At 35.0% G+C, this 25884-nt stretch overlaps 2 protein-coding genes across 3 annotated transcripts in view; one reads left to right on the top strand and one right to left on the bottom strand.

The window, feature by feature from the left end:
- Window positions 1–47: 47 nt before the first annotated feature.
- On the top strand, window positions 48–6121 carry LOC144433906 (acyl-CoA-binding protein-like). The gene is made up of 4 exons (XM_078122308.1): window positions 48–168; window positions 2454–2571; window positions 3301–3363; window positions 4870–6121. Exons 1-4 carry the CDS (start codon window positions 160–162, stop codon window positions 4938–4940), a joined length of 261 nt encoding a protein of 86 aa, XP_077978434.1. The 5' UTR covers window positions 48–159; the 3' UTR covers window positions 4941–6121.
- A 1062-nt stretch (window positions 6122–7183) lies between these two features.
- LOC144433800 (sterol regulatory element-binding protein cleavage-activating protein-like) overlaps window positions 7184–25884 on the bottom strand; it is a 37224-nt gene continuing 18523 nt past the window's right edge. For both annotated transcript variants that reach the window (XM_078122166.1, XM_078122165.1), the window contains exons 6-23: window positions 24443–24557; window positions 23768–23870; window positions 22844–22922; window positions 22596–22722; window positions 22049–22161; window positions 21130–21224; window positions 20705–20803; window positions 19856–20188; window positions 18747–19129; window positions 17488–18084; window positions 15859–16597; window positions 15264–15352; window positions 14840–14943; window positions 14045–14202; window positions 13673–13753; window positions 12871–13083; window positions 11856–11918; window positions 7184–11491 (exon numbers count right to left, since the gene is read on the bottom strand). In XM_078122166.1, coding sequence (XP_077978292.1) covers window positions 11309–11491; window positions 11856–11918; window positions 12871–13083; window positions 13673–13753; window positions 14045–14202; window positions 14840–14943; window positions 15264–15352; window positions 15859–16597; window positions 17488–18084; window positions 18747–19129; window positions 19856–20188; window positions 20705–20803; window positions 21130–21224; window positions 22049–22161; window positions 22596–22722; window positions 22844–22922; window positions 23768–23870; window positions 24443–24557 — 3674 coding nt within the window. In that variant the 3' untranslated portion in view covers window positions 7184–11308. The remainder of the gene's footprint in view (window positions 11492–11855; window positions 11919–12870; window positions 13084–13672; window positions 13754–14044; window positions 14203–14839; window positions 14944–15263; window positions 15353–15858; window positions 16598–17487; window positions 18085–18746; window positions 19130–19855; window positions 20189–20704; window positions 20804–21129; window positions 21225–22048; window positions 22162–22595; window positions 22723–22843; window positions 22923–23767; window positions 23871–24442; window positions 24558–25884) is intronic.

The raw sequence follows: 25884 nt of genomic DNA, 5'->3' as shown, positions 1-25884 counted from the left end.
ATATAGATCTCGTCAAATCTCGCGTAAGTGCGTGTGTAACCTTTGACCTTTCCAAAGCGTGAGATCACTTGATTCATTCACAATCCAAGCAAACCTGACTACCGCGGTGTTGTGCAATTGTGTGTATTCGTTGCTCTTTCGTACTTAAAAGACAGCAAAATGCCTTCTGTAAGTAATGCATTTTAATTTTATGCACAGTTTAATAATATCTCACTTATAACTGATATTTTATAGAGGGATGTAACGTAAAACAAATTCGTCCACCACACGAAGCCATTAAATTATATCTGATTTGAGGCCAAACGCGTGATGCCGGTCGAGTCATGCATAAATGATCCGATTGAGTGAACGAGGGCCCCATGTCGTCTCATGTTCTTTTTTTATGTTCTGATTAATTTACTCGAAGTCTGAAAATTCATTCCGGGTAAACCCCAAATTGCTAACAATTTGCACGAAAAGCTGACTCCTAGATTCCTAGAACACATGATAATTGTGACCTTCATCAAGCCATGGATATGGATGTAGAAAATAAGACATTATGGTGAATGGGCGTGGTGAATTATTCTGGTAGTGGCCGATATTAGCTAGCTACATCTACAATAGGGGTTTTCAGTACATGTACAGTTAAAGTTGTAGTTGCAATTGAAAAGTTGGGATCTTCAATTGATTTATTAAAACGGACTGTGTGAAATTATATATATATATATGTAATTATTATTACTATATTTAGCATGTGTTTAGCATTTCTGTTTTTTGTTTATTTTATGATATTGTGATTTTTATACGTAATTTTGTAGCAAATGTATTTATAAATATATTATTTTATTAATTTTTGGAAACTGTGAGATGAGTTTTGTTGAGACATTCAGTTTTCTCATTTATGTTTTTATACATACATGTATATTATAAGTATATATATATATATATATATATATATATATATATATATATATATATACATAATATAATTGTTTTCCATACATTTCATATTCAACATTATACATGGTATTTGTCATCATTTCTGCACTCTGTAACAATGTACAATTCATCCTGGCGACCTTAGACTAGTGTTACGTGGACCACACCACGTTATCACCATAATCACCTGTCCATAGCTCACAGGAACTTTGTATCAAGATACAAAATACAATTAAGTTGACCTGTGACCTTTCTATTCAAGGGGTATCATGATACAAGTCTGTCCATGTATATACATGTAGAATCAGGAAAAAACATCTTATCAAAATTCAAATTCAAATTCAAATTTCAAAGTGTCATTTAGTAGGAAAATCTTTATGTATGAATTGTGTTTTAAAACACTTTACTTCTCCACCCCTCCCCACACCTAAAAATCAACAAGAACAACAAACAGCAAGAATGTAGAACAGTGTACTGACCCTGAGGAAGGGGGGGGGGTTACTTGGCTGGGTGATGGGTACAGGTGTACCCTAGTAGATTCAACTTACAAACAGTATGTGAAAAGTCTACATTCAGCCAGAGAATAAAAGTCAAAAGTCTCGCAAAAATTGTTTGAAAATTGGCTACTTGGAAACAGCATTGGTGAAAAAGTTTCTAAGACATATTCAGTTTTGTAAGTGCCTCGCTGAGAAACTTTTCCACCAATGTTGTTTCCAAATTGCCAATTTCAGTTAAAAAATTAGACAAATGACAACTTGGAAACTACATTGTCCAAAATATGGGTCCAAAGTCCTACATACAATTGCATATAAATAGGGGTCAAACCTACACAGTGCTGGACAAATCAAAAGTCAAAAATCTACATAGGTAGAAAGGTGGTTAAAACCATGGTGTGTGTGTGTGTATATATAATATATATAAACGAAAAAATGACTAGCTGAACTAAAGATTGTAAAGTTCTGAAGTCAGTCTTACTTCCAATCCCAAAAGCGTCAGCGATGTATCGATGTGACTAGCCCACCTTCATCAGGCTGTTTATATATATATATATATATATATATCTCAATACTATGTGAGTAACCACCCCCTGGGGGACCACCTATAAAATAATTTTTAAAATGCAAAATTGCATTCAAGTAAGTTAGATGTGATGGAGACTGGTTTAGTTTATATTTATAACTGGAAATACATGTATTTGACCTGGAACAGTTTAAACGCCACCAAGATGACCAGGATTTGTCATGCCAAACACAGGCAGTTCTACATGTGCCCCAAAACGATAACAAAACAATATCGAACAACAACAACAACAACAACAACAACAACAAAAAGTTCAAAAGCCAAAAAGACACCCTCTTTCTTTTATTGGCAAAATCAAACAATCTTTATGAAGCTAGGGGGGTATTAGTGGTTGTACCCCCTAGGACACACCAAATATGTCTTGCAGGCTTTCCAAATGGTGTAGGTGTCCAAGGAATTGTGTTCATTATAAACCAGTAGATATACATATGATTATGATTTTTTTGATCTTGTAGGCTGCTTTCGATACAGCTGCTGCGGAGGTTAAGGATCTTAAAACAAGACCCACTGATGAGGAAATGTTAGAGATTTATGCCTTATTCAAACAAGCCTCAGTTGGTGATTGCAACACAGGTAAATAGTAGTATTGTATGATTAGAAATGTATTGTGTTTATTTGGACCTTGAGACTTGCAGTCATAAGAATGCACCTTGGAATGAAGACTGTAAGATACGTCATGTTGTTTTGCCCTCACCGCCTCCTCTCACATGTTAGAGGGTTGGCCGATATGTGAGGGCGCCCTACCACGGTATACCTTACAGACTAAACCGTGGACAGATTTGCCTGTTATATCGCGATCTGTGATTTTTTTTTTTGCTGTCTTACTAACCGGCAAATGCCTTTTGAAAATAATATGCTCAAACTGATTAGTTTAAGAAATGCCCTCTAACTGATTGGTCACAAAGGGGAGTGATAACATACATAAGCCTAATGGACAATATGCAAATGAAGTCGATATGTAAATGTGCCCTTGTTGACATAATTTACATTTAGCAAATTTTATGTAAGTAGCTACAGACAGGCATTCTGATAACTGCCATTTGGTTGTGTCTAAATTAATTGTTTGCAATTGATAGCATTACAAGTGGTTAGTGAGACAGGAAAATCACAGATTATGATGTAAACAGGCCGAATACTGACAGACTGGATTCCAATAAAAGCCAACAGCTGTAACATGCAATATTAAAAGAACTGTCATTCAAAACATCATCTTTTGTAGAAAATATCAATAGATATGTCCTCGTACTAGCATTGCAAACATTTAATCTGACCACTTTTACTCTTTACTGTCATTTCTGATAGACCGTCCCGGAATGTTGGATTTTAAAGGAAAGGCTAAATGGGATGCATGGAATGGTAAAAAGGGTAAGTTTGCTGCTGTTGCCATAGTAACAAACAGTGCAGTTAGCAATTGGGGTGTCAAGTACCATCAATTAATATAGACATACCGTATTCCACCAGTTTCAAGGAGATACAGCACTAAATACTGCAATCATAAAAGGTTCATAGTAGACAAAATCGAAATGTCACATTTGTTATCCAGTGTACTGTTTCCAAAGTAAGTCCATTTTACTGCCCCAAAAAGTATTTGAATTGTAACATAACAGGATGTTTCCACAATGCTTACAGCTAGAATTTTATCTCCCGATAGTACTCAGGGATCACTAGGGGATCACATTGAAGAACTGTACTCTTAATATCAAACTTTACACAGTGCTAAGGGATCAGATTGAAGAACTGTACTCTTAATATCAAACTTTACACAGTGCTAAGGGATCGTACTGAAGAACTGTACTCTTAACTTGATATCAAACTTTACACAGTGCTAAGGGATCAGATTGAAGAACAGTACTTTTAATATCAAACTTTACATACTGCTGTTAATATCAAACTTTACACAGTGCTAAGGGATCACATTGAAGAACTGTACTCTTAATATCAAACTTTACACAGTGCTAAGGGATCACATTGAAGAACTGTACTTTTAATATCAAACTTTACATAGTGCTAGGGGATCACATTGAAGAACTGTACTTTTAATATCAAACTTTACACAGTGCTAAGGGATCAGATTGAAGAACTGTACTCTTAATATCAAACTTTACACAGTGCTAAGGGATCATATTGAAGAACTGTACTCTTAATATCAAACTTTACACAGTGCTAAGGGATCAGATTGAAGAACTGTACTTTTAATATCAAACTTTACATAGTGCTAGGGGATCACATTGAAGAACTGTAGTACTAAAATCAAACTTAACATACCCGGTAGTGCTAGGGGATCTTTACCTAAATCTAGGCTAGTGCTAGGCATCTCATTGAAGAACTGTGTGATTCAATTTGAACTTTATGTATGTAGTGCTAGAGGTTCACTTTGAAGAGCTTTATTACATGTAAAGGTTAAGACCACTCCAGAAAACATTTTCATAAAATTTGGTTTTTGGAGAATTACTTGCAATTTCAGAGAAACATCAAGGTGATCTCGTGCCTTTACTGAATATTCATGAGTCCAAAATGCCTATACATTTCAGTGTAAAACATCTCATGAATATTCAGTGCAAAATTTGAATATATTATTTCTGCTGACTCCCATGATGCAATGTCCCACAGCAAAGATACTCTATAAAGGCACAAGGTCAACTTGATGTTTCTCTGAAATCGCAAGTAGTTGTAGGTGATGTAATATCATGAAATGACTCCCCAGAACCCATAGTTTATGAAAAAGACTTAATATCCTGGAGTGACATTCCCTTAGAACTAGAACTTTACCTAGTGCTAGGGGGTCTTATTACAGAAGTATGCACTGCTAGAAATCAACAGTTAGTATGATACTTACAAGGCTGTATGTGTGGTATTTGTCCATTTTCACAGGAACAAGCCAGGCTGATGCCGAGGCACAGTACATCGCTAAAGTAGAAGAACTCAAGAAGAAATATAACTGAACAATGTGATTGGTACTTCAAGTCAAATGCAATAGTTTATAGCAATGAAAAACAATGTCTAAGGCAAAGTAATGAATGAGATAATGTACTTTTTAAAATGTAATGTAAATTTTGGTGGATTTTACTTTTTATTTGTTAAATATTGGTTCCAAGATATTTTAGGCCCAATGACAGCAATGATTCAAGTGTCCAAAACCTGTATAACTGAAAAGGTAGCTGACACTATTATTGCTGCTTGTTGATGCTTACACTGACAAAGTTATACTTTCACTTAATGTTTCCTCAATACAGTACAAACCTGCTACTAAGGAATGAACTAGACTGCTGGCAAGATTAAAAAAAGTACTTTTTTATGCAATGTCAATTAAAATTAAGCATTTTCCACAAGGTGCTAAATTTTTTAGAAATCGGATTCTTAGCGAGTGTGTTCTTCTGTGTAGGAGTTTGCAACTCACTATTTTTTGGACCACTGCAAGTGCTTACTTTGATTGGTCCATGCATGTCAGGTGACCATGTTAGCAATCCATGTGACCTAAATGAACCAATGACATTCCATATACCTTGATGGTAAGAGCTCCACCATTCCACTACCAATCTGTGTTACATTTGATCAAAACTCTTGAGTTTGGACCTACAAATAGTTTATTGCCAAAACAAGGAAATTATGTTTTATTGAATTTTATGCAATTTAAAATTTAGAAGGTAGATACTCAAGTGAAAATTCTATCGCCATTTCAAGATATGCTATGGGGTGCTTTTACATGAAATGTATGCAGATATGATGCGAGTTACCTACTGGTGTGTTCCAAAAATCTTCCCTCTTAGTATCAATATTCTAATAGTCTTATAAAGTAAAGGGACCACATGTTTATCACATGACATAAATGAACCAATCAAGTCCTCAATATCAATATTCTGCTTTAGTCCTATATATGGGACCACATGGTTATCACATGACATGAATGAACCAATCAAGTGTAGCATCAGTTCTATATGAAATCAGGAAGATTGTATACACTTAATGAGGTGCTACTTCTTAGCTGATGAAAGTATGCTTTCTTCCAAAGTGAGAATTATTCAATGACTGCAGAAAATCTGTTGAATTCTGGGCTAGCTGCCATTTTAATTTGTAGTTGTATACAAATGACTGTCTTGTTACAAATGTCTTTGTTGTAATAAATTTGGCATTGAAACTCGTCAGATTCAAGTGTTTTTCTTTGGCTATTGGACAGTTGTTGGTGAAATGTAATACATGTGGCCATATATGTGTGCAATGTAGATTCTCAATGATGTATCCTAAGTTCTTGACAAACTATTTGTTTTCAGACGTAAATTTGCTGATGAATAATGATTACATTAACATAAGATTAAAGTGGCACAAGCTGATTTTGTATGCTTTTTACCTGGATGATAATACTTGCACAAAACCTTGATTAAACCACAGGGAGCAGCGAGCATGTAACTGATTGATTGATAGTTTATGCATGATCGAATGTTTGTCCAGTGTGATAATCTCCCAGCAGATGAGAGATAAAGCAAACTGTTAATGTAAGTGATCTCTCGCCAATTATAAGATAAAGGATGTTTTAATTAAGATAAGAGGCCAATAATGGACAAGGCATCTTTATTTAGTCAATAAAGAAAAGAGAGAATTACATACAGCCTCAGACTGCTAGTGGTCTGAGAGATATATATATAGCTGAGAGCAAAGTAACCAGGGAAAGAAAAAGAAGTAGTTTTAAAACTCAGTGAATTGATCAATATCACACACAAAATAAGTTAAATTGCACCACAAAATTGATCATTCAATCGATCAATCATTCAACCAATTAATAAATCAACCAATCAATAAATCAATTGATCGATCAATCAATCAATCAGTTACATGCTCGCTGCCCCCTGTGATTAAACTATTCTACATGGTAAAGCATTTAATAGATAGAGGGCGCTATTTGTGTGGTAATATATCACTAGAGGGCGCTATATTCAGTAATACACTTACTTTGAATCTCAAAATAGAAATGTTATCTGGAAGTTTGATTTCATACTTTTACTGCACTTCCAGTTAATGTTATTGCTATGGACAGTGAGATTTGCATAGATACATCAAAGTTGCAGAAAATACAAAATATTACATACAATCGACCAACAAATAAACCATGGAGACTAGTGTTTTAGTAGATTGTCATATTCTTGTAATTTTTATTTTTAAAATTGATTCTTAATTAAAGGAATTGCACTGAAACTATACAAACGTTGAATTACAAAGTATTAATTTACACATCCTTGTACACGTTTATGGGACAAAGCAATTATCTTTGAGGAATGGTGCAACAGTATCAAAGACTTTGGTTGCCATCAATGTTCATCAAAATACTAAATCTATCATTTACAAAACTTGTACTTGTTCATATTTTTATAGTACCCATCAAATGAAACGTTCTGCTGCAAATCAAACAAACAAAACACAAAAATCATTTTTAGTAGAACTTACTAAAGTGTTACCTGGATTATTTGAAGTGTTGTATTTCAAATTTTTGAATGATCATTTTCAATGAATTCCTTTGTTCTTTTCATATGTTTTAACCTCAAAGTTCAGAAATATGAAAAGATCAAACACCCAGTAGAAATACTTTTCACAGAGAGGGTGCTGTTGCAATGTAAAAGTGGTTTACCCAACAGGCAATACTTCACCATAGAGGGCGCTATCAGACGTGAAAATTGTTCAGCATTACTTTTACCATAGAGGGCGCTATTTAGAAGGGAAACTTGTTTCCACTCTCAACACTTCAGAGATGCTGGAGTCACTACTCCTGAACTAATAACTGATTGGAGCATTCTTTGGTGTGGTTGGAGCTTGGTGTTCTAAAATGAGCATTTTGGTTTGAATAGCATGAATTAAAAGACAGCAACATACAAAGTAATTCTAAGAAAGCGCTTGAATAGTGAAAGATTAGCACAATGTTGAAGCAAAGGTCCTTTTCATTTTTCTAAGTAAAACTGTATCTCTAAATGATATGCAACAAAAAGGAGATTCTACAATGTATTTTTCAAACTATTTTTTCAAAAATAAAAGATGAAAATGAATGTACATTCCAGGAATAATAACAGAAAAATGTACCTTTTGTACTAAAGCTATGTCAAACCACAGACTTGGACAACTTCCAATGTCAAAGGTCAAAGCAACCTGTAAAGTGGTCTACAAATAAAGTTTTGTCTAATGGCAAAGCAACCTGCAAAGTGGTCTACAAATGAAGTTTTGTTCTACAAATACAGTTTTGGGCATATAAAAGTAAACAAATGATAAATTACTACCCTGATATATGGCTGGAAATCAAAAACATAAAAATTACAACATGAGGCCAGGGTTCCACAAACTGGCAAATGATATTTCATTTTTTCTATTTTAAATACTGCTAATTCTGTTTGTTGACCTTTAAAAATGTGAAAGTTGTCAAAAGAAAATTACAGAAAATGTAAAGAAAAATAATGATGACACAACACATAATGCATTACAATTTGCAAGCTTCTGGTCAAAATTACATTGCAACAAAAATCTCTACCGGTAAGAAACTGTACTTTACCATTTTGTGATTTCAGATTCCGAGTACAAAAATTCTGAGTTCTGAGGAGTCATTGCTGCATGTCAAAGTTCAATGTTGTGAATTTTAACGTGATGATGCTCTAATATCGAATACATACCATTAAAATAACTTCCATGCCACACTGTGTGACAGTCTCTGTGCTATTCCAAGTCTGTTACCATGGTGATCATTATCAATAAACAAGTCATTTCCAACCATGTAGATCATACAATGTAAAGTTTCTTCACAGCCAATGATACAATTAATTATTCCTATGGAAAGCAAGCTATCGGCAAACTAAGATAGACACAAGCTAAAACTATTGTTGATGTACTACTATGGAAAGCAAGCTATCGGCAAACTAAGATAGACACAAGCTAAAACTGTTGTTGATGTACTACTATGGAAAGCAAGCTATCGGCAAACTAAGATAGACACAAGCTAAAACTGTTGTTGATGTACTACTATGGAAAGCAAGCTATCGGCAAACTAAGATAGACACAAATTAAAACTATTGTTGTATGTGGTAGATTACACAAGTGGGTGATAGTGGTGCCTTGGTTATCAAAATAGTGTAAGCACTCAATGAGGTTGAATATGTGGCCACGTGAGGGAAACTCAATATCAGAGACACCACCCTATACTGCGAGTGTAATTATTAAAACTGATGTTAGATTATGTAATTGGGTGATATCGATGTCTTGATTATGTGGATACAATCACCCTGTAATCAAGATAGCGTAAACACTGGATGAGGTTGAATGTGTTACTACTTGAGGAAAACTTGGGATCAGAGATGCCACCCTAATGTGAGAGTAATTACATCAAAGTCTATTGATGGCTTATTTCAACACCTTGCAAGAACAGTTTTAGTCTGTGTCTGTGTTAACTTAACAGTAGTTAATTTGTCAGTCATAAAACAAAAAAACCAACAAAATGTTATATCTTTTGAAAGTTAAATCTCTTAGAAGAAAATACACATGAATGACATATACACTTTCTGAAGTATAAATAAAAATACGATAATAAAAATTAACAGTGAGCAATAAATGTTAATAAAAAACATTAATCTGGTATTTGGCAACTGACAAGTCTTGATTTGAAAAAAAAAATGAGTCTTAAAAACACGAAGTTTTCATCAAGGATATAATTCATGGAATTTCACAAGTTTGATTCTCTACTAAATTTTTAAAGAAATCACAAAAAGTATGTAACATACATAATTTATATATATATACATCTGTATAGAATCTGATGGTAAGTTCATTATATACTAAAAAAAATTCTTTTTCAGTTTTTAGCAATTTTTGACACTAATTAAATTCAATTAATTGAAGTAATCCTCTGAATCATAAGTTTTGATGGCGGCATACAAATTTTGGTTGACTGCTACTGATTTGATCAATTTTCCATTATTTTCCATAATGTTTCAAACAAGGCAAAATAAAAAAAAATGTGTTTCTGATAACTCGACTGACCCTAATTAAACCTCCGATCCTAAACATTTTTTTTTAAACATTTAAAACAAAAAGATAAGAATTTCATTGTCTTCTTGACGTCAGTTTTCTTTCCCCAGCGATGGCTGTACATGTTTCTGATCATCGAACTATCACAGAAGGGTATTCTAACTGACATTTTGTTTGTTTTTGGGTCGAAGCAATATAACAATTAAAAAGATAAAATAAAATAAAATAAAATATTCCGACCTACCTACACTATTTTCTGAGGCCATGTAATCAGAAACACACACAATTTTTTTTCTTCACCTGACTGCTCCTTTTTTCAGTAATTCACTAACTCACAAGTTTACAAAAAAATTGAAGGGTTTATTTTACAGTTGTTACTGGTGGCTATTTTTTTTATTATTTTATCCTGTAATCATTCTATCAATTCACTTTCAAGAATATCATTCATGAATATTTTCTGCAATATTCCATGCCCACTGGTTGATTTTTACAGAGACAAATTTTTTTGTGGCTCTAGGGATGTTACAAAAATCCCTTCCTATAAAACAGGCAATAGAAATGATAGATGGATTGCACCTTGGTCTGTCTCTTAATTGGCAAACAAATGATGACAAGACATTGCAGGTTTCGTATGTACAGGATCTCAAACAAAACTGACACACAATATTCCAGGTCTATCAATAACAAATTGGGTTTGATGAAAGTATGAGCAAAGGTTGATAGTTTTTTTTTTTTTTTGTGTGTGTGTGTGTTTTTTTGTTTTTTGGGGAGGGGGTTACATTACGTACTTTCACCATCATTCCCTACTTTGGTTGTATGTATGCAAATTAACAATGCATTTGTAGTTCCAATGATTCTGATAAGCTGACTATCAGTCTGGATTCACTGTACTCAAGCTTGCTGACAAGTTTTTATAAAATATTAAGTCAAGGTGGTTTTCAATGCCCCAAATCAAGGTTGTTACCCTCACTGGTGACCAACTTGTGGTTCTGTTCTATCAAACCACTGTGTTTAATTCTCAGCCCTTCATTCACATTCAAGCTGTGTTAAACGTAGAGAGAGACCACAAGTTTGATAACCTCTTCCCAAAAAATGGTCCAATGATCATTTTCTGTTTAACGTTATCCATAATGACACGTTCTGATAGCACACATTTTTACATCATTCTTCTTTCTCCAAGTCTCACTTCTCGTACTAGCACACTTCAGCGAGAACTGCAGCAGCATAATGCAGACTCTGACACTGCAGAGGTACTGCAGGATGTACACAAGTCTATTTCTGCCCAATGTCGTCTTCTGATGACATCCACAAACTCTCTTCAGTCATCCCTGGCTCTTTGCAGTACTGTTGGGAAATGTACCACTCTCAGTTCTTTACCAAAGTCACATAAGACAGATGAGTAATCGATTGTTTTCACCTGCTCAACAGACTGATCTTTACTTCCTAGTTGCACTTTCCTTAATTTCACTCCATTTATGGCGTCCCATAGAATCATACATCCCTGAAAGCAACAAGATTTAAGAATGTCAGTTAAAAAGTAATCATGGTTCTCATGGTAACACAAAAGATACAGAGCATCAAACAAAGCTGAAATGATAACAAATTTACATATCCTGTGCACTAAGTACACTTTTGTTTGCTAAGGCTTGTAAAACTTTCAAGGGTTTCCACATCTTGCATCGTAAGTACAAGAAACTCTTAGTCAAATGTCTGTGAAAAGTCACACAGATTTGTCATTTATCAATATGTTCCTTAGTATTCAAAACATCATTGCTAACATATCAAACCATTACTCCTAGTAATAGTATACACAAATCAGATACTGAAGACCATTAGTTATACTACTAAAATAAAATGCTAGTTACCTGGCCACCTGATATAAGGAGGTCATGTGACAACATGGCAACACTACTACTGAATCCACATTCCTGTAACCAAAACAAACACACAGCAAAATTAGTACAGTAAACATTTGAGGATTTTTTGAAACAGTTTGCCAAAATCTACAAAGTCTTTCTATCTGTTTAATCTAACAAATTTTGATCCAAAAGGTAGTCTGTTCTGTAGATCGACTTCTTACAGCATATCAAAGTTACCTTTATCTCTGTATGACTTGTAAACTCATATCACAGTATTTGAGTATTACAAACAACTGTCTTCGATGCATATAAACAAAACTCGCATTCTTTTTACAAGTAACAATGTGAGTGTATGATTTTTTTTTTCTCATGGCAAATCTTGGTCAGTACTTGAAGAGCAATTACTAAATTGTTGGTTTGTAAAAATTTCCTCAACAACGCTTGCTAAGAGTTGTTACCCTATAGGACTTTTACACGCTATGAGGGAAGATTTTGCAATAACTGTAAAACATGGCAAGCTTTCATTGGCAATGTGCAAAACTGAAATCAAATGTCTGACATACACATGTAGTGAGAGAAACACACTTCAAACATGAAAACACTCCTACAAGATAATGGAACATACCGTGGACTTTAGCCAAGTCATTATGTAACATTATATAACAATACCTCATAGACTTCCATCATAAAAGATGACCTATTTTGACAGAATATCACTCTTTTGGATGCAACTTGAAAACCACTGATCTGATCACTTTCATTTGAACAATTTTTAATTTAGACACCCATAGTAATGTCTCCATCAAAGCTCAAGGCAATCGGTCAGTCATTTTTTACTTTAAGTAATATACATGCATACGCGCACACATGTACGCAAGCATGCACACATACACACCACACACACATACACATTTTGTGATGCCTATAGCCCCACTGAATTAATTTAGTATTCAGTTGTGCTAAAAAGTACATAAAGTGGCAGAAATTTGACAACATAAAATCATGGACGTCTTTGACTTACCTGATGTATAACATTGAGTAGCGATCCATGTCTCCTATCCCATACACATAACCTATCATCTAGTCCTATACTAATGATATAGGCAGCTGTACATGCCAGTGAATTGACAGGACCGTTATGTCCATGTAGATTATGTTCACAAGCTCCTGTCAATAAATCCCATAGTCTAATTGTACCATCTCCTCCACCACTCACTGCTGCCAAGTGTACAGACTGACAAAATAAACATAGACATATTCATCAGGTCAGTAAAACATAGTAATAATACGTTCTTGTACCGAGACGTTATTCGTAAGTAATAAGAACCTTTGGTCATGGTACAAGAATGTGTTATTACTATTACAAAACGTGACATTCTGGTCACCACAGCTGTATCAACTGTCGTAATAAGTTACAGTTTACCTTCTGACAATTAACATTCTTGTTTGGTAACATTTTGAATGAACATGATCACTTTTGAAAATCCATATTACACTGGTGATACAATTTTTTTTTGATAAGGTCGGGGAACCCCAGTGGGGGGAATATGGTCAGAATGGCATAATTTTCAATACATTGTATCCTAATTTTGGTGGGAAACCCTGGTAAAATGACAAGGTAGATTTTACCTGGTTACAACCCTTAACATAAACACTGTGATAACGACAACTGTTCAACAGAATTCTTTCTTCCTCATCAAATCTAATATACCAGCTGACTTCTAGCTTTGTAAGATTCCTTTGTCATGTTACTACAAAGCTACATCTAATATAAAGAGAGAATGAAATAACCAAGCATTCTGACTGTCAATTCTGTATCTTACCTGGTCTAACAGTAAAGCAGTAACACTACTGGTATGGCCATGTAAAGTGTAAAGACACAAAGCATCTTCTGATCTGAATACCTGTATAAAACAATGGTATAAAATATCAGGAAAGAACAGATTTATTTGTACTGTTATGTTTTCCAGTGTATGACTCATCAAAACAAAGTGAACACAAACATATGCAGATTGTAATAGAATCGGAAAATAAAGTTATTGAAATGTTTCCAAATTCCCTTATATGAAAGACTTTAGTTTATCAATTCACTGACTGGTTAATTTTGAACATTTTTGTCAGGAAAATTGTATCATTGGCTAAATTAAGTGAATTTCTGAGTGTGACACATAGGTTACACAGTATGCCAGACTTACCTTGAGTGTGTGGTCTTGACTAGCTGTTACAACTCTGCCACCAGCAGTTTTCAAGTCATTGATGGGTTGTTGATGTGCTTTAACACATCGTAATAACTGGCATTGTAGTATACCATTATAGTGACCAATATCACTAGTTGACATGTGTCTGGCCATAGCTACAATAAATCAACATTATGCTCACTTGTCAAATATAGGACTTATTTGGATTACCTGTTTCACACTTGTTGGTGTTTTTAGAAAACATTGCATAAGGCCCTAGACTGAAACACTTGTTTTTGTCAACATTTCTGTTAAACAGTAGCTAACCCAACAAGTGACAAAAGGGGTGTACATAAAGATAAATCTTTAAATTTAGTAACGCCCAAGATTGCGGAAAGTGATGTTTACACTTGTAATCAAGAATGGCAATTCCATGACAGTCCAAGTTCAAGGAGCTGTCCAAGCAATTGGTGTTAAAGAACTTCATGCTTTCCTAAAATTGACATCATTCACAACAAAATGAGAAATAAGTAGAAGTGTGAAGCAGACTACAATAACACTGACAATTACATCTTTCATTTTAGACTGTTTTCTTTAAAAGTGACAAAACATGAGTGCTACAAGTTCAAGTTAAATGTGAGGGGGGTTGTAATTGTTGAGGGGGTGTCAATGTTGAGGAGGGCCGTGACAGCCGAGAGGGGTGTTGTGAATAAGAGGGGTGTCATAAATGCCAAGAGGGGTGTTGTGCATGCTGAGTGGGGTGTTGTGAATGCCAAGAAGGTGTTGTGAATACTGAGAGGGGTGTTAACTTACCTATGTGATATTGGAATGAACCATGTGGTGATGTGGGGCTATATCTGCCATTTCCACTGATATCAATGAAATCTATGTATCCATTCAATCTAGCTGCAACAATCCTATACAGAAATACAAAATATAGATATTTGCACTATGTAAGTCAAACATCATATTTATGTCAAAATCATTCTTCAACACACTACTGTGTTAAGGTTTGATTTCAAAGAAGTGAATATACACATTTACATACTCATTATCATATATGTACTCGCTATGATTGTGCAAATACTGCTGCAGAGAACAATGCAAGCACTCGTGATAATACCCTGAGTACGCCACACTTGCCCTCGCACGTCATGGTGTTCTGTCACAGTATTGGTCTTATAATCTCAAGAATAGTTGCAGCCTTTGATACCACATACAGTTGGTGGTCTCTTACCTGGTTGATGACACTGACAGCGCAGTCACCCCAGCTTTTCTCTCGTCATGGTAACAGTTTAATAACAAACCATTCATGGCATCCCACATCTAGTAATGAATTAAACATATAATGGCATTAAATTTGTAATTGCAATGTTGATTTGTTTTCATATCAGTCTAAAACATACAGCATTGTTCAGATGACGGGGTATGTGTGTGCAGGTCTGTGTGTCTCCAGATTTAGGTATATCTGAGCTTGTGTATATACCTTGTATGTACATACCCAAGTGTACCTGTGTGTACGCACGTGCATGTGTGTGTGTGTGTGTGTGTGTGTGTGTGTGTGTGTGTGTGTGTGTGTGTGTGTGCCTGTGTGTGTGTCTAAACATGCATGTAGCTGTGTAAATAGTTGTGTATGTATATGAACATAAGCGTATGTCAGTGTGTATGTGTATGTATAGGTGTTTGTGTAGGGGTGGGAAGGGCACAAGGATAAGCTAGAGAAAAGTACAATATTAAACACAATGTCAAGTAAATCAGAAAACATCATAAATCAAACGCTAATATTCAAATATTTACACTATGTCATTATACCACAATGTATGTCATCTCACCTCTATTCTACCATTCCCACATCCAGCAACAACAAGATTGTCATGACAACCAAGACACCAAATAGATGGTGGCAGTGTATCAAATCTATCCCCACAGTAACCAAAACTATCTTCATAATCTGCCACTTGTGATGTAAATATCTCTTCTTCTGGTGGCGATTCTCCCAAACCAAGACTTTCTGTGGACAGTGTATACTGTAAACTGTGTTGTGACATTCTGTCTGGTGACTGGGCACCACTGGGTGATCTGGGTAGCTTTCTCTGTAACTGTAAGTTGAAATAGGAATCTACACTTTTAGAATGTTTCCTAAATTCCTCAAAACTGTAATCTCCTGCTGCTCTCATTTTATCTTCGTGATCTTTGTAAAAACTTGAATACTTGCTATCAAAATCATAACCACAGTGTCTTAAATCATCACTGCCTGTCGTCCTGCTATGTTTCTTTATAAAGGAACGCTGTTCCTCGTTGGTGCCGTTTTCACTGAAATCTGTATCTATTGCAGCTCGCAAACATGGTTGATTTCCGAACAGTCTACGCTGATTTCCTGTGACAGCACACAACTTGGATGGATCTGATAATGATCTAGGTTTTGGTCCCATATCATGTATACCACTACTATTACTACTAGTACTTGTACGTCTATCAAGTCCAGGCTGTGTAAAACCTTCCCTTGGTGATGTCATTCGATCTCCTCCACCTCCATAATATGGTTTTCTGTACTTGATAGCACAGGTTGGACTGTAAACAAAACACAATAGCTGGAATTCAATCATCTCTTTTTAAAATAGACTCAATTAACATCCATAAAAACACACTGACAGGAAAACATTAAAGTGGCCATATGGATGAGAATTTGGTATTTATTTTGGATTTTTGTTTGATAAAACAGCTTCACTATGTTTTTCTACTTGAAAAAATAATGTGAAATAACATATACCAAGTCCATGTTCACATCTCAATAAACGGCAAAACATTAAACAATGTGTAAAATGTTTGTTATTGTACATACAATAACAAACTTTTTACACTTTTTGCATCATTTTGCAATGCATTGAGTTATGAACATGGACTTGGTATATGTTCTTTCGCATTATTTTTTCAAGTAGAAAAACATAGTGAAGTTGTTTTATCAAATAAAAATCCAGAATAAATACCAAATTCTCATCCATATGGCCACTTTAACATTCATACCTCTTGGTGTACAAAAACTTCAAAGAAAATTCCTTAGACTTATTTGTGCCTTTAGGACACTTATATTTATTACTGCTGCCACTTTGTATATGACTTGGGTGATAAAATAGCATCTCATTAACATACTCAACTTTGAAATCTTGTAAAGAAACCATCGATCCATCTACTAGGAACCCTGACCACACAATGATTTTACTTCATGTTTCAACCAGACCTGTTCTCTGGCAAGAACCTTAGTGTTATGCCATGGAGTGATATACTGGAGAGAGATCGCTGAATAAGTAAATCGTTGCGAGATCATGGTCCATGGTTGACATATCGGACTGCCGAATTCATTTCTAATTTACCGTTCCAAAGGGATGAAATTTCATTGTCTAATATTACAATAAACAGTATATTTTCCATAGTATCAAGTTACAATAAAACTGAGGACTTACCTAGCTCTGTTTAGTGCAGTTATACAATCTCCAGTCTTGGGATCCCACACTCTGATTTCCCCACCCAGACATGAACTCACAATGACCGCCCCATCACTAACAATACACTCTACTTCTTGTATATGACCTTTCAAAGTCATAGGCATAGTCTCAGCAATCCTCCTGATATAGCTCTCCGCCCTGGACTGCAGATATCTAAAACTACCAGTTTTACCATGGTTTCGACCAGATACACATTTATATGTAATGACCAGCATTATCACAAAGAATGCTGCACTTAGCAAGGCTAATACAATTGTCAGCCAGAAATCCCACCTAGTTGCTTTAAACAAAGGTACAGGTGGTCTGTCCTCTAAAATCCGTCTCACATCATCATCGTCATCGTCGTCGTCGTCATCATCGTCATCGTCATCATCAATACCAGCACGATCTTCACGTGATGTTTCCTGGTTACTTTCAATTCTTTGTCGCAAATCTGGTTTCATTGTTGCAAAATACCTATTTGCCTGATACACTTCTTTGTTATGTCTCATACTGATGGCCTCTTCAGGATCAATTATGAATGATAACTGGACTGGTGGTAACATACTTATATATCTGAAAGGAATGTAATTATATGAAATTAGAGGTGATGAAGACCAAAAACTGTCATCTCATTTGTACCCGTTTTGACTACAACCAGTCAATTCATGACTGTGGAAGGACAAATGAATTCACCAATAAAGTCCAAATGTTTGTTTATTTGCTTAGATTTTAATCTTTATGTTGTCTAAGTTTAGTACGATTCTGGTTATCCAGCCTTCGGTTTCCTGAGATAGACACAAACTAAATCTATTGTTCTTCAATGTGGTAGATTACACAAGTGGTTGATAGCGGTTCCTCTGTTGTGCAATTCTAATCACGCTGTGATCAACATAGTGTAAACATTGGAAGTCCCAAAACAGTACACTTCAAGTTCATGGAACTCAGCAATAAAACTCTACAGATGCCTCCCTACTGAGACTATAATTAAACCAACGTCCAATCAATAGCTTATCACTCTTGTATCAACTTGTTGTGACAATAGTTTTAGTCTGTGTTTATCTTTAATATTAAAGCGAAGGCTCAATTACCAAAGTAATATTTTAAAGTCGCTAACCTTTCCAACAATATTTGTTTAATTTCATTGTTAATGTAATGACATTGTGATGGGCTGAGGCTGAGTATTAAAATAAATTGAACTTGTTTTAAATTACACAATATTTGCATACATATCTTACCTGTTACTCAGACTGACATTGTATAATTTAAACAAAGTTGGCCAATGTCTAAAAGACATACTTCTCCACCAATCTTTAGTATTACCAAGTCCAGTAGGGTTAGCTGAGGCTTTCTTTTCTTTCCTTTGTTGTTTGATAGTCCTCTCTTTGCTACTGCTATCCCTGACATCTACTGGCGGTGGCTTAGTGATAGAGTCTAGCACGCCCTCTAGTGTTGGCATTGGTATATCCATCTGCTGTGAGTGTATTGGCAGTTCTGTGAGGCTGTCAAAAGGCAGTGATGGCGTCGTCTTACCAGGCACTTTGTTTTCTGTCAATTGATGGACTATACCTGATTTATATACTAGAAAGATGGTCACTAAAAACCAAATAACAGAGGCAGCCTGGGTGGAGAAAACAAAGCGTAAATGTCAACTTTTGGATTCCTTAATTTCATGCAACTGTTCTCGATGTTTGCTAGTGGTTTTTTTAATATTCAATATTTTTGACAAGAGCGGCAAGTCGGTAAAAACTACCCAAGTTCTCCAGTCAATTTTACCAGGGTTCCCCATCAACTTAATGGTGTCACGTATGGGAAAGTATGACACTTTTACCAGACTTTCCCACTTCTGTTACCAACTTTCCCAGACTTTATCAAAAATATGAGTAAAGAAGACAGAAAGAAACATGCAAAACTAGAATGACATGCTAGAATTCTCTAATTTTGATTGTACCCCTGTCAGAACTTTATATGTCAGATGCTTGAATATCTGTAAGTTTGTAATGTGGATTGAATCAGATAGACAGGTAGAGAGTTAGACAGGAAGACAGACAGACAGACAGACAGGGAGACAGACAAACAGACAAACAGACAGACAAACAGAGTCAGAGACAGACACATGCACAAACACAAATTTAGACACTTAGATATAAAGAAACACATTATAACATAAAGATAGACACCTTTACATACACACACAAATACATACATCATACACACACAATGAATGTACACACACACAGACACACACACACACTTGCACGCACTTACACACACACACACACACACACATACACACAACATACACAACGTACACACACACACACACACACAGTATCTAAACACTTACCATAACCATTCTTGAAACCACCCTGTACCTTGCCCAGAAGAAGTTTAATCGTAATCTCTTTGGCATTTTAATACCACTAGGTGGTGGTGTAGGTGGCTGTGGTGATGGTGTTTGGGTGGGTGGGTTGATCAGTGAAAGTGTAGGAGGTGTTGGTGGCTGTGGTGTAGTCCTTGAAGATAACTTAGGGGCTGACTTGGACCTCACTAACTGACTAGGCTCTTTATAACTCTCTGACTCTTCTAATGCTTCTCTTTCCATTCTAGCTTCCAAAGCAGCCTGGGCTTCTTGCGCTAATAACTCTCTTCTAATGCTTTGTTTCTGTAGATCTGACAACTGAAATGGAAACATGAACATATTTTAAAACTACTTTTTCAAAGATATCGTAAGTTCAGTACAATAGAAACTGATACTGGCCTTAATTAGATATAGTTAGTAGAAATAAAGTTTTACCCATTTGAAACAACTATGTAGCTTTCACTTAAATCACTTGGACATTATCAACGTAATGATGTCAAGTGACACTCTAGTAAAGTCACCAGACAGTAGACTTTTGTAAATAGGTGGAAGATTGTAACTGCACTCACAGTTGAAGGACATTTTCATTTATTAAGTTGATTTGATGAGTTTGTAATGGTTAAAGGACACATTCTAGACACTACTTGACATGGCATGAAACAGCCTTTACAGGTTTTACAATATTCTCACTCCAAATGTACTCCCTTTTAACACAGTACAAGTTCTTGCGCAACATACCCTGTATGCATTATATTCCATAATTGTGTAGTCGATTGCTTTTGGTGAAAACAAGGGAATTAAATATTGTTGTCTTTTGGTAGCGTATAGACTTACCTCCATTCTCCTGATATCAATAGATAGCACAGTCACAAAGAAACACATCTGTAGGAAAAAGTCAGTGACCAATCCAACCAACACAAACTGACAAAATTCCTGAAATATAGATCAATAATGACATTATAATCACAACAAATTAACTAACTAAACAATCCCAACTCAAAAAACAAATCATCCAACCATCCACCCAACCAACCAACCAACCAACCAACCAACCACCCACCCACCCACCCACCCACCCAACTATAACAAAGCATGCAGGCAAACAAAAAACAACAACCATTTAAGCGTACTCCAAAACAAGTTCACAAATTGACAATACAATAGAATTATTTTGACAACAACAGTCTTAACTTGGATACACATTTGTTTGTTTTTCATCCAACCGTCCATAAGTCAGAGAGTAACTCCAAGGTACATACCTGTATTGCAGGCACAAATGTAAAATATCCCAAACATATAATCATAAGTTCTGTGTACAGATTCTTTGTAATATGCCAACCTTCACGACTCAAACCTGCAAGTAATGTTGAAAACAAACATGATTTCAACACAATACTAGAATAAGTAATATTGAAAATAATAAATATTTTCTAGATTTGTTTTGCAGGTAGTATAACCACTGAATTATGAATTACAAAGGTAATAGCACATTAAAACCATGATTAATAGTGGTTTTGTTATGGGTGGTAAAGTAGGTAAAATAAATCTACCTGTGTTCACCTGTCATTTTACCAGGGCTCCCCACTAATATTATGGTATAGTGTATTGAACACTATGCCAGTTTTATCAGATTTCCTCCTTCCTGTTACCGAGGTTCCCAGCCCTTAGCAAAAACACTGATTAAAATAGTCGTAAAATTATCAGCTAGTGATGTGAATGTGTAATCTACCAGAATTACTGACATGTACATTTTGATAACCAGCTCTGAAGTTACTTTAAAGTGTTGAAAAATCGATCTATACACGTCTAAATTCATGACAACTGAGTTTTATATAATCCATGAATACACTGAGAAGAGCTCAACATACACTTCACATTATCGTGTTAAGCTATTGTAGGGGCGGACATTATCTGGTTTTCTGAACATTCCCAAAGGATGAAGTTGTTAGACTCTGACCTATATTACCTAATTTCAAACATATATGTTTGACAGTGCTTGACAGTGTGTGTGCTGCTATTGTTGTTATAGTTAGTAGGGATGACTGACCAGCTCTGATAACACTCTCATGTCCAGTTACTTCTACATGTTATCTGTGATGTTATGTCTGGCTTACAAGAAGCATATCCGGCCCCCAGTATAGTGTCCTTGGTGTTTCAAAAATAGTATATTATCATTACCTTGCGCAACTCTAATTTTGACATCCAGGTGTACTGGTGTAGATACCACTGATTTGGTCAGAACCCAAATATTCTCTAAACCAATAAATACTATCATGTATGGAAAGATTTCTCTGTAAAACAGAAAATACACATATATATGAAAGTCAGTCATAGTTTCTGTTAGGAAAATTGATTTCTTGCGGATACACACAAACATTTGAGTTGTGATTTCCTGAACTTTTCTTGTATAAAATATAAGCATACAATTTCCAATGGAGAAATGTTCAGTAGTAAGTTTTCTATTTTGTAAAATTCATGCTATGAAAATATGGATATTGTTTTCCTCAAGATTTTTTTTTATGAACAACTTTAATATAATACAAAATAATCACTAAACACATGACTGCAAATAATATTATTAGGCACCTAACTTTATCCTAAATCGAGTTGACTCTGTGTCGTAGATATGAGGATATATAGTATCAGTGGCCTTGTTGTCACAAAATCCAAATTTTTTTTTGTACAAACTGGAGTAAAATAGAAATTATGCCTTTGGAATACTTACCCTTCTCGTACAGTTGGAGTTAGGCCAAAAAACGAACACAACCCAACTGACATGAGAAGTGATGCTATCACCATAGCAACAGCGCTAAAAGCCAACCCCCATTTGGACTTGACCATTTCAATTTTACCTGTAAAATGAGAGACATTTCTTATTTGTTACCAATATACATGTATTGAATTACTGTTTGTTTGTTGAAAAAGATTGAGAAAACCTTATCTTATTGAAGAAATTTGAACTATGATACTTACGAACTGAAAAGTACATGTACATAAATAGCATAAAATAAGTTAGGAATAGCCATGTAAGTTCCACAAACTCTGGTCCATCCTGTGTGGTGAGAGAAAAAAAGAATATCAATGTTCATATATTCATATAAGGAAAGCTCACTTTTGTCTGTTCAATAAATCAGTTATCATACTTGATTTGTTCACTTGTATATCACAATTATTATCACCCTATATAAAGGGCCAGCCATAAACTGAGTTTATACATATTTTGGCATAGTTTTTGCTGCATATTTAAAAATTACTCGCAGTATTGTACTTACTGGAGCACACTTAACCACAACTCGCAACTCACTGAAAACAAACTTGGTATGATGATATAACCCATAAAGGATTCAATGATGTAATTTATCATACATATCAAAAAAAAATTCATGAAATCCGTACTATGCAATTAGCTGTTCTAACCTTACCAGAAGACAATCGCAATGTTATAGAAGACATAGATTGACATTAACAATATACTGGAATGTGGTTTTGTTTTAGTATTTTCACTTGAGTAAAAACCTTATAAACACAGCTTGTGTCTCTGTAAGACAGTATCAATACCTATATCAGCTGAAAAACTGTTGTTATTCAAGTATTCTGACTTTTTGACTAAAACCTGTTTCTATGGACACAAACAAATGGAACAAAGTAAGCATATTTCTGTATAAAAATTCATGTCATGCCTTATCTGTCTACCAGTTTGCCTTCTGAACCAATCTGATGTGCAACTGACACACACAGTAATTTCTATTTTTTTACACACAGTAATTTCTATTTTTTTACACACAGTAATTCTATTTTTTTACACACAGTAATTTCTACTTTTTTCCTATCTTTTACAATATGGGAACTCACAAGAAAAGGTTTCCCACTATTTGTGTTGACTTGTTTGTTTCTTACCTGAAAAAATATATGTGTTATTTCTTCCTCTTGATTTTGACTAATATTTACAATACTCTCTGGATAGATCTTCTTTAGATGGGTTTTCATTCCATCTATGAAACTGTATCGCAAAATAAAGAGCATAACATAAATGATGTACACAAATCAGCACAGGTTTTTACGTGTAATTCTCAGTGTGTTATCTTTATAAATACATAAATACTCAGTTAACAGGCTGTCATTGAATACAAAAAGCACATACACTGTTCCACTTAGCAGAAAAACAAAAGATTGTATAGTTTGGCCACTAGGTGTGCTGTTTCAAAGCAGCCTTTTGGCCATAAGAGAGGGCTTTGATAGTTGAGTACCATAGCCTCCTTTTTATCTCCTTTGGAAAAATCAATTCTCAGCTTTTCACAGCAAAAGCTGGTGGTATTCTCAACCTGTCAAAAATTTCTGCTAATGTTGTTAGAAGATTAAGTACATTTTATGAACTCATGGAGTTGTTTTAGTCACATTGGCCACTGCTTTATGTACTGGCATTTGATTTTGGAAAATGACTGCTAGATAGGTGAATATGGCATATCAAAGTATGGCCATTTGGGGTTTGCTATTTATCATGTGGAGTAGGTAGACATCTGCTGTGTAAATATTTCAGTAACAGAACTTGATGATAGAACTAATTTAACTTACTTGGCATCATATCTTTGTAATACAAGTGTAATGGCAAATGATATAACTCTTTTTCTATTCCGCACATAAAATCTGGATATTCCGCTGTATTTCCATGGAATACCAAACAGCAAATCTGACAAATAAACAAAGGAATATAACTTTTTTAATATCCATGTATTTATATTATAATATCATAAAACACAGTTAGTCTGTAGGTATGCCATGACAGGGTACCCTCATGCATTGGCAGACTCATGTCATCTGAGTGGTAGCCGTTACGCTATAACGAGGTGCCCTAATGCATTGGGCAATGCCTTTCATGTGAGTGCTAGCTGATAGGCATGACATGACATGTTGTATTCAAAATGTCATTGAAGGTAAGTAATTTAAGTACACATTGTAGACATGACAGATTGATAAATTTGTCACAGTAGGTATTCCTGCTGACCATTAGCATTTGTAACAACAGATTAAAAAATGTGTGTACGCAATAATAAACCTTTCAGTCTAGTACATAGGTATATGTGTAAGCATATACACATATACACTACAGACACATACATACATACACACATACATACATACATACATACATACATACATACATCCACACACACACACACACACATGCACGCACACACACACACACATGCATGCACATACACAGACAGACATACACACACACACACACACACACACACACACACACACACACACACACATGCGTATATGCTTGTGGCACATGCACATCAACACATGGACTTGCACACATCCACATCCCTCTCACCAACCCATAGCTTCATATTTGCTAGTCATAGTGGGACATGAAAATAGTAAACTATGAAACCATACCTAAATAAATACATCTGATCATATCTATAAATAACACAATAGACTGAAGGTCAATCTAAATCTAACACAATTATTGAATTAAGGTGTTGGTTGTCTATTTTTTTTTGACATACTTCCATCTGTGACAAAACATGATATATTGTACATTTCCATGTGGTATGCACCCACCATACATAGATAAATCAAACAGGATGACCATGTCCTTGACCTAAAATCAACCACTAGTGTCTCATACCAATGTCAACATAGTTATATACACATATGCACTTATTAATTCTATCTTATTTATTATTTTTGCAGCTGGTGACTGGATAAGTATAACTGGGTGATATGTAATCTGATACTAATATCAAATTCATATTTGTCATTAGTTAGGATTCACCATAGTTGATGTGCTATGCTATATCAAGTGTTATAGTTGTATGCAGTGATGAACACATGTACACAAGACAAACAAACACTACCACTCACTGTGTTTGTATTTATCTTGTACATCTAGGGACATTTACAATGATAACAATCAATATTTCACAGGATAAGTCACTTGGGGTTGGATTGGATTGTACCAGGCAGTTAGCAGACTAAGTTTGGACTGTACTAGACAGTTA

Source organism: Glandiceps talaboti, chromosome 4, assembly GCF_964340395.1.
Source record: "Glandiceps talaboti chromosome 4, keGlaTala1.1, whole genome shotgun sequence".
Classification (NCBI taxonomy): Eukaryota; Metazoa; Hemichordata; class Enteropneusta; family Spengelidae; genus Glandiceps; species Glandiceps talaboti.
This window is presented reverse-complemented; position numbering and strand designations above follow the sequence as displayed.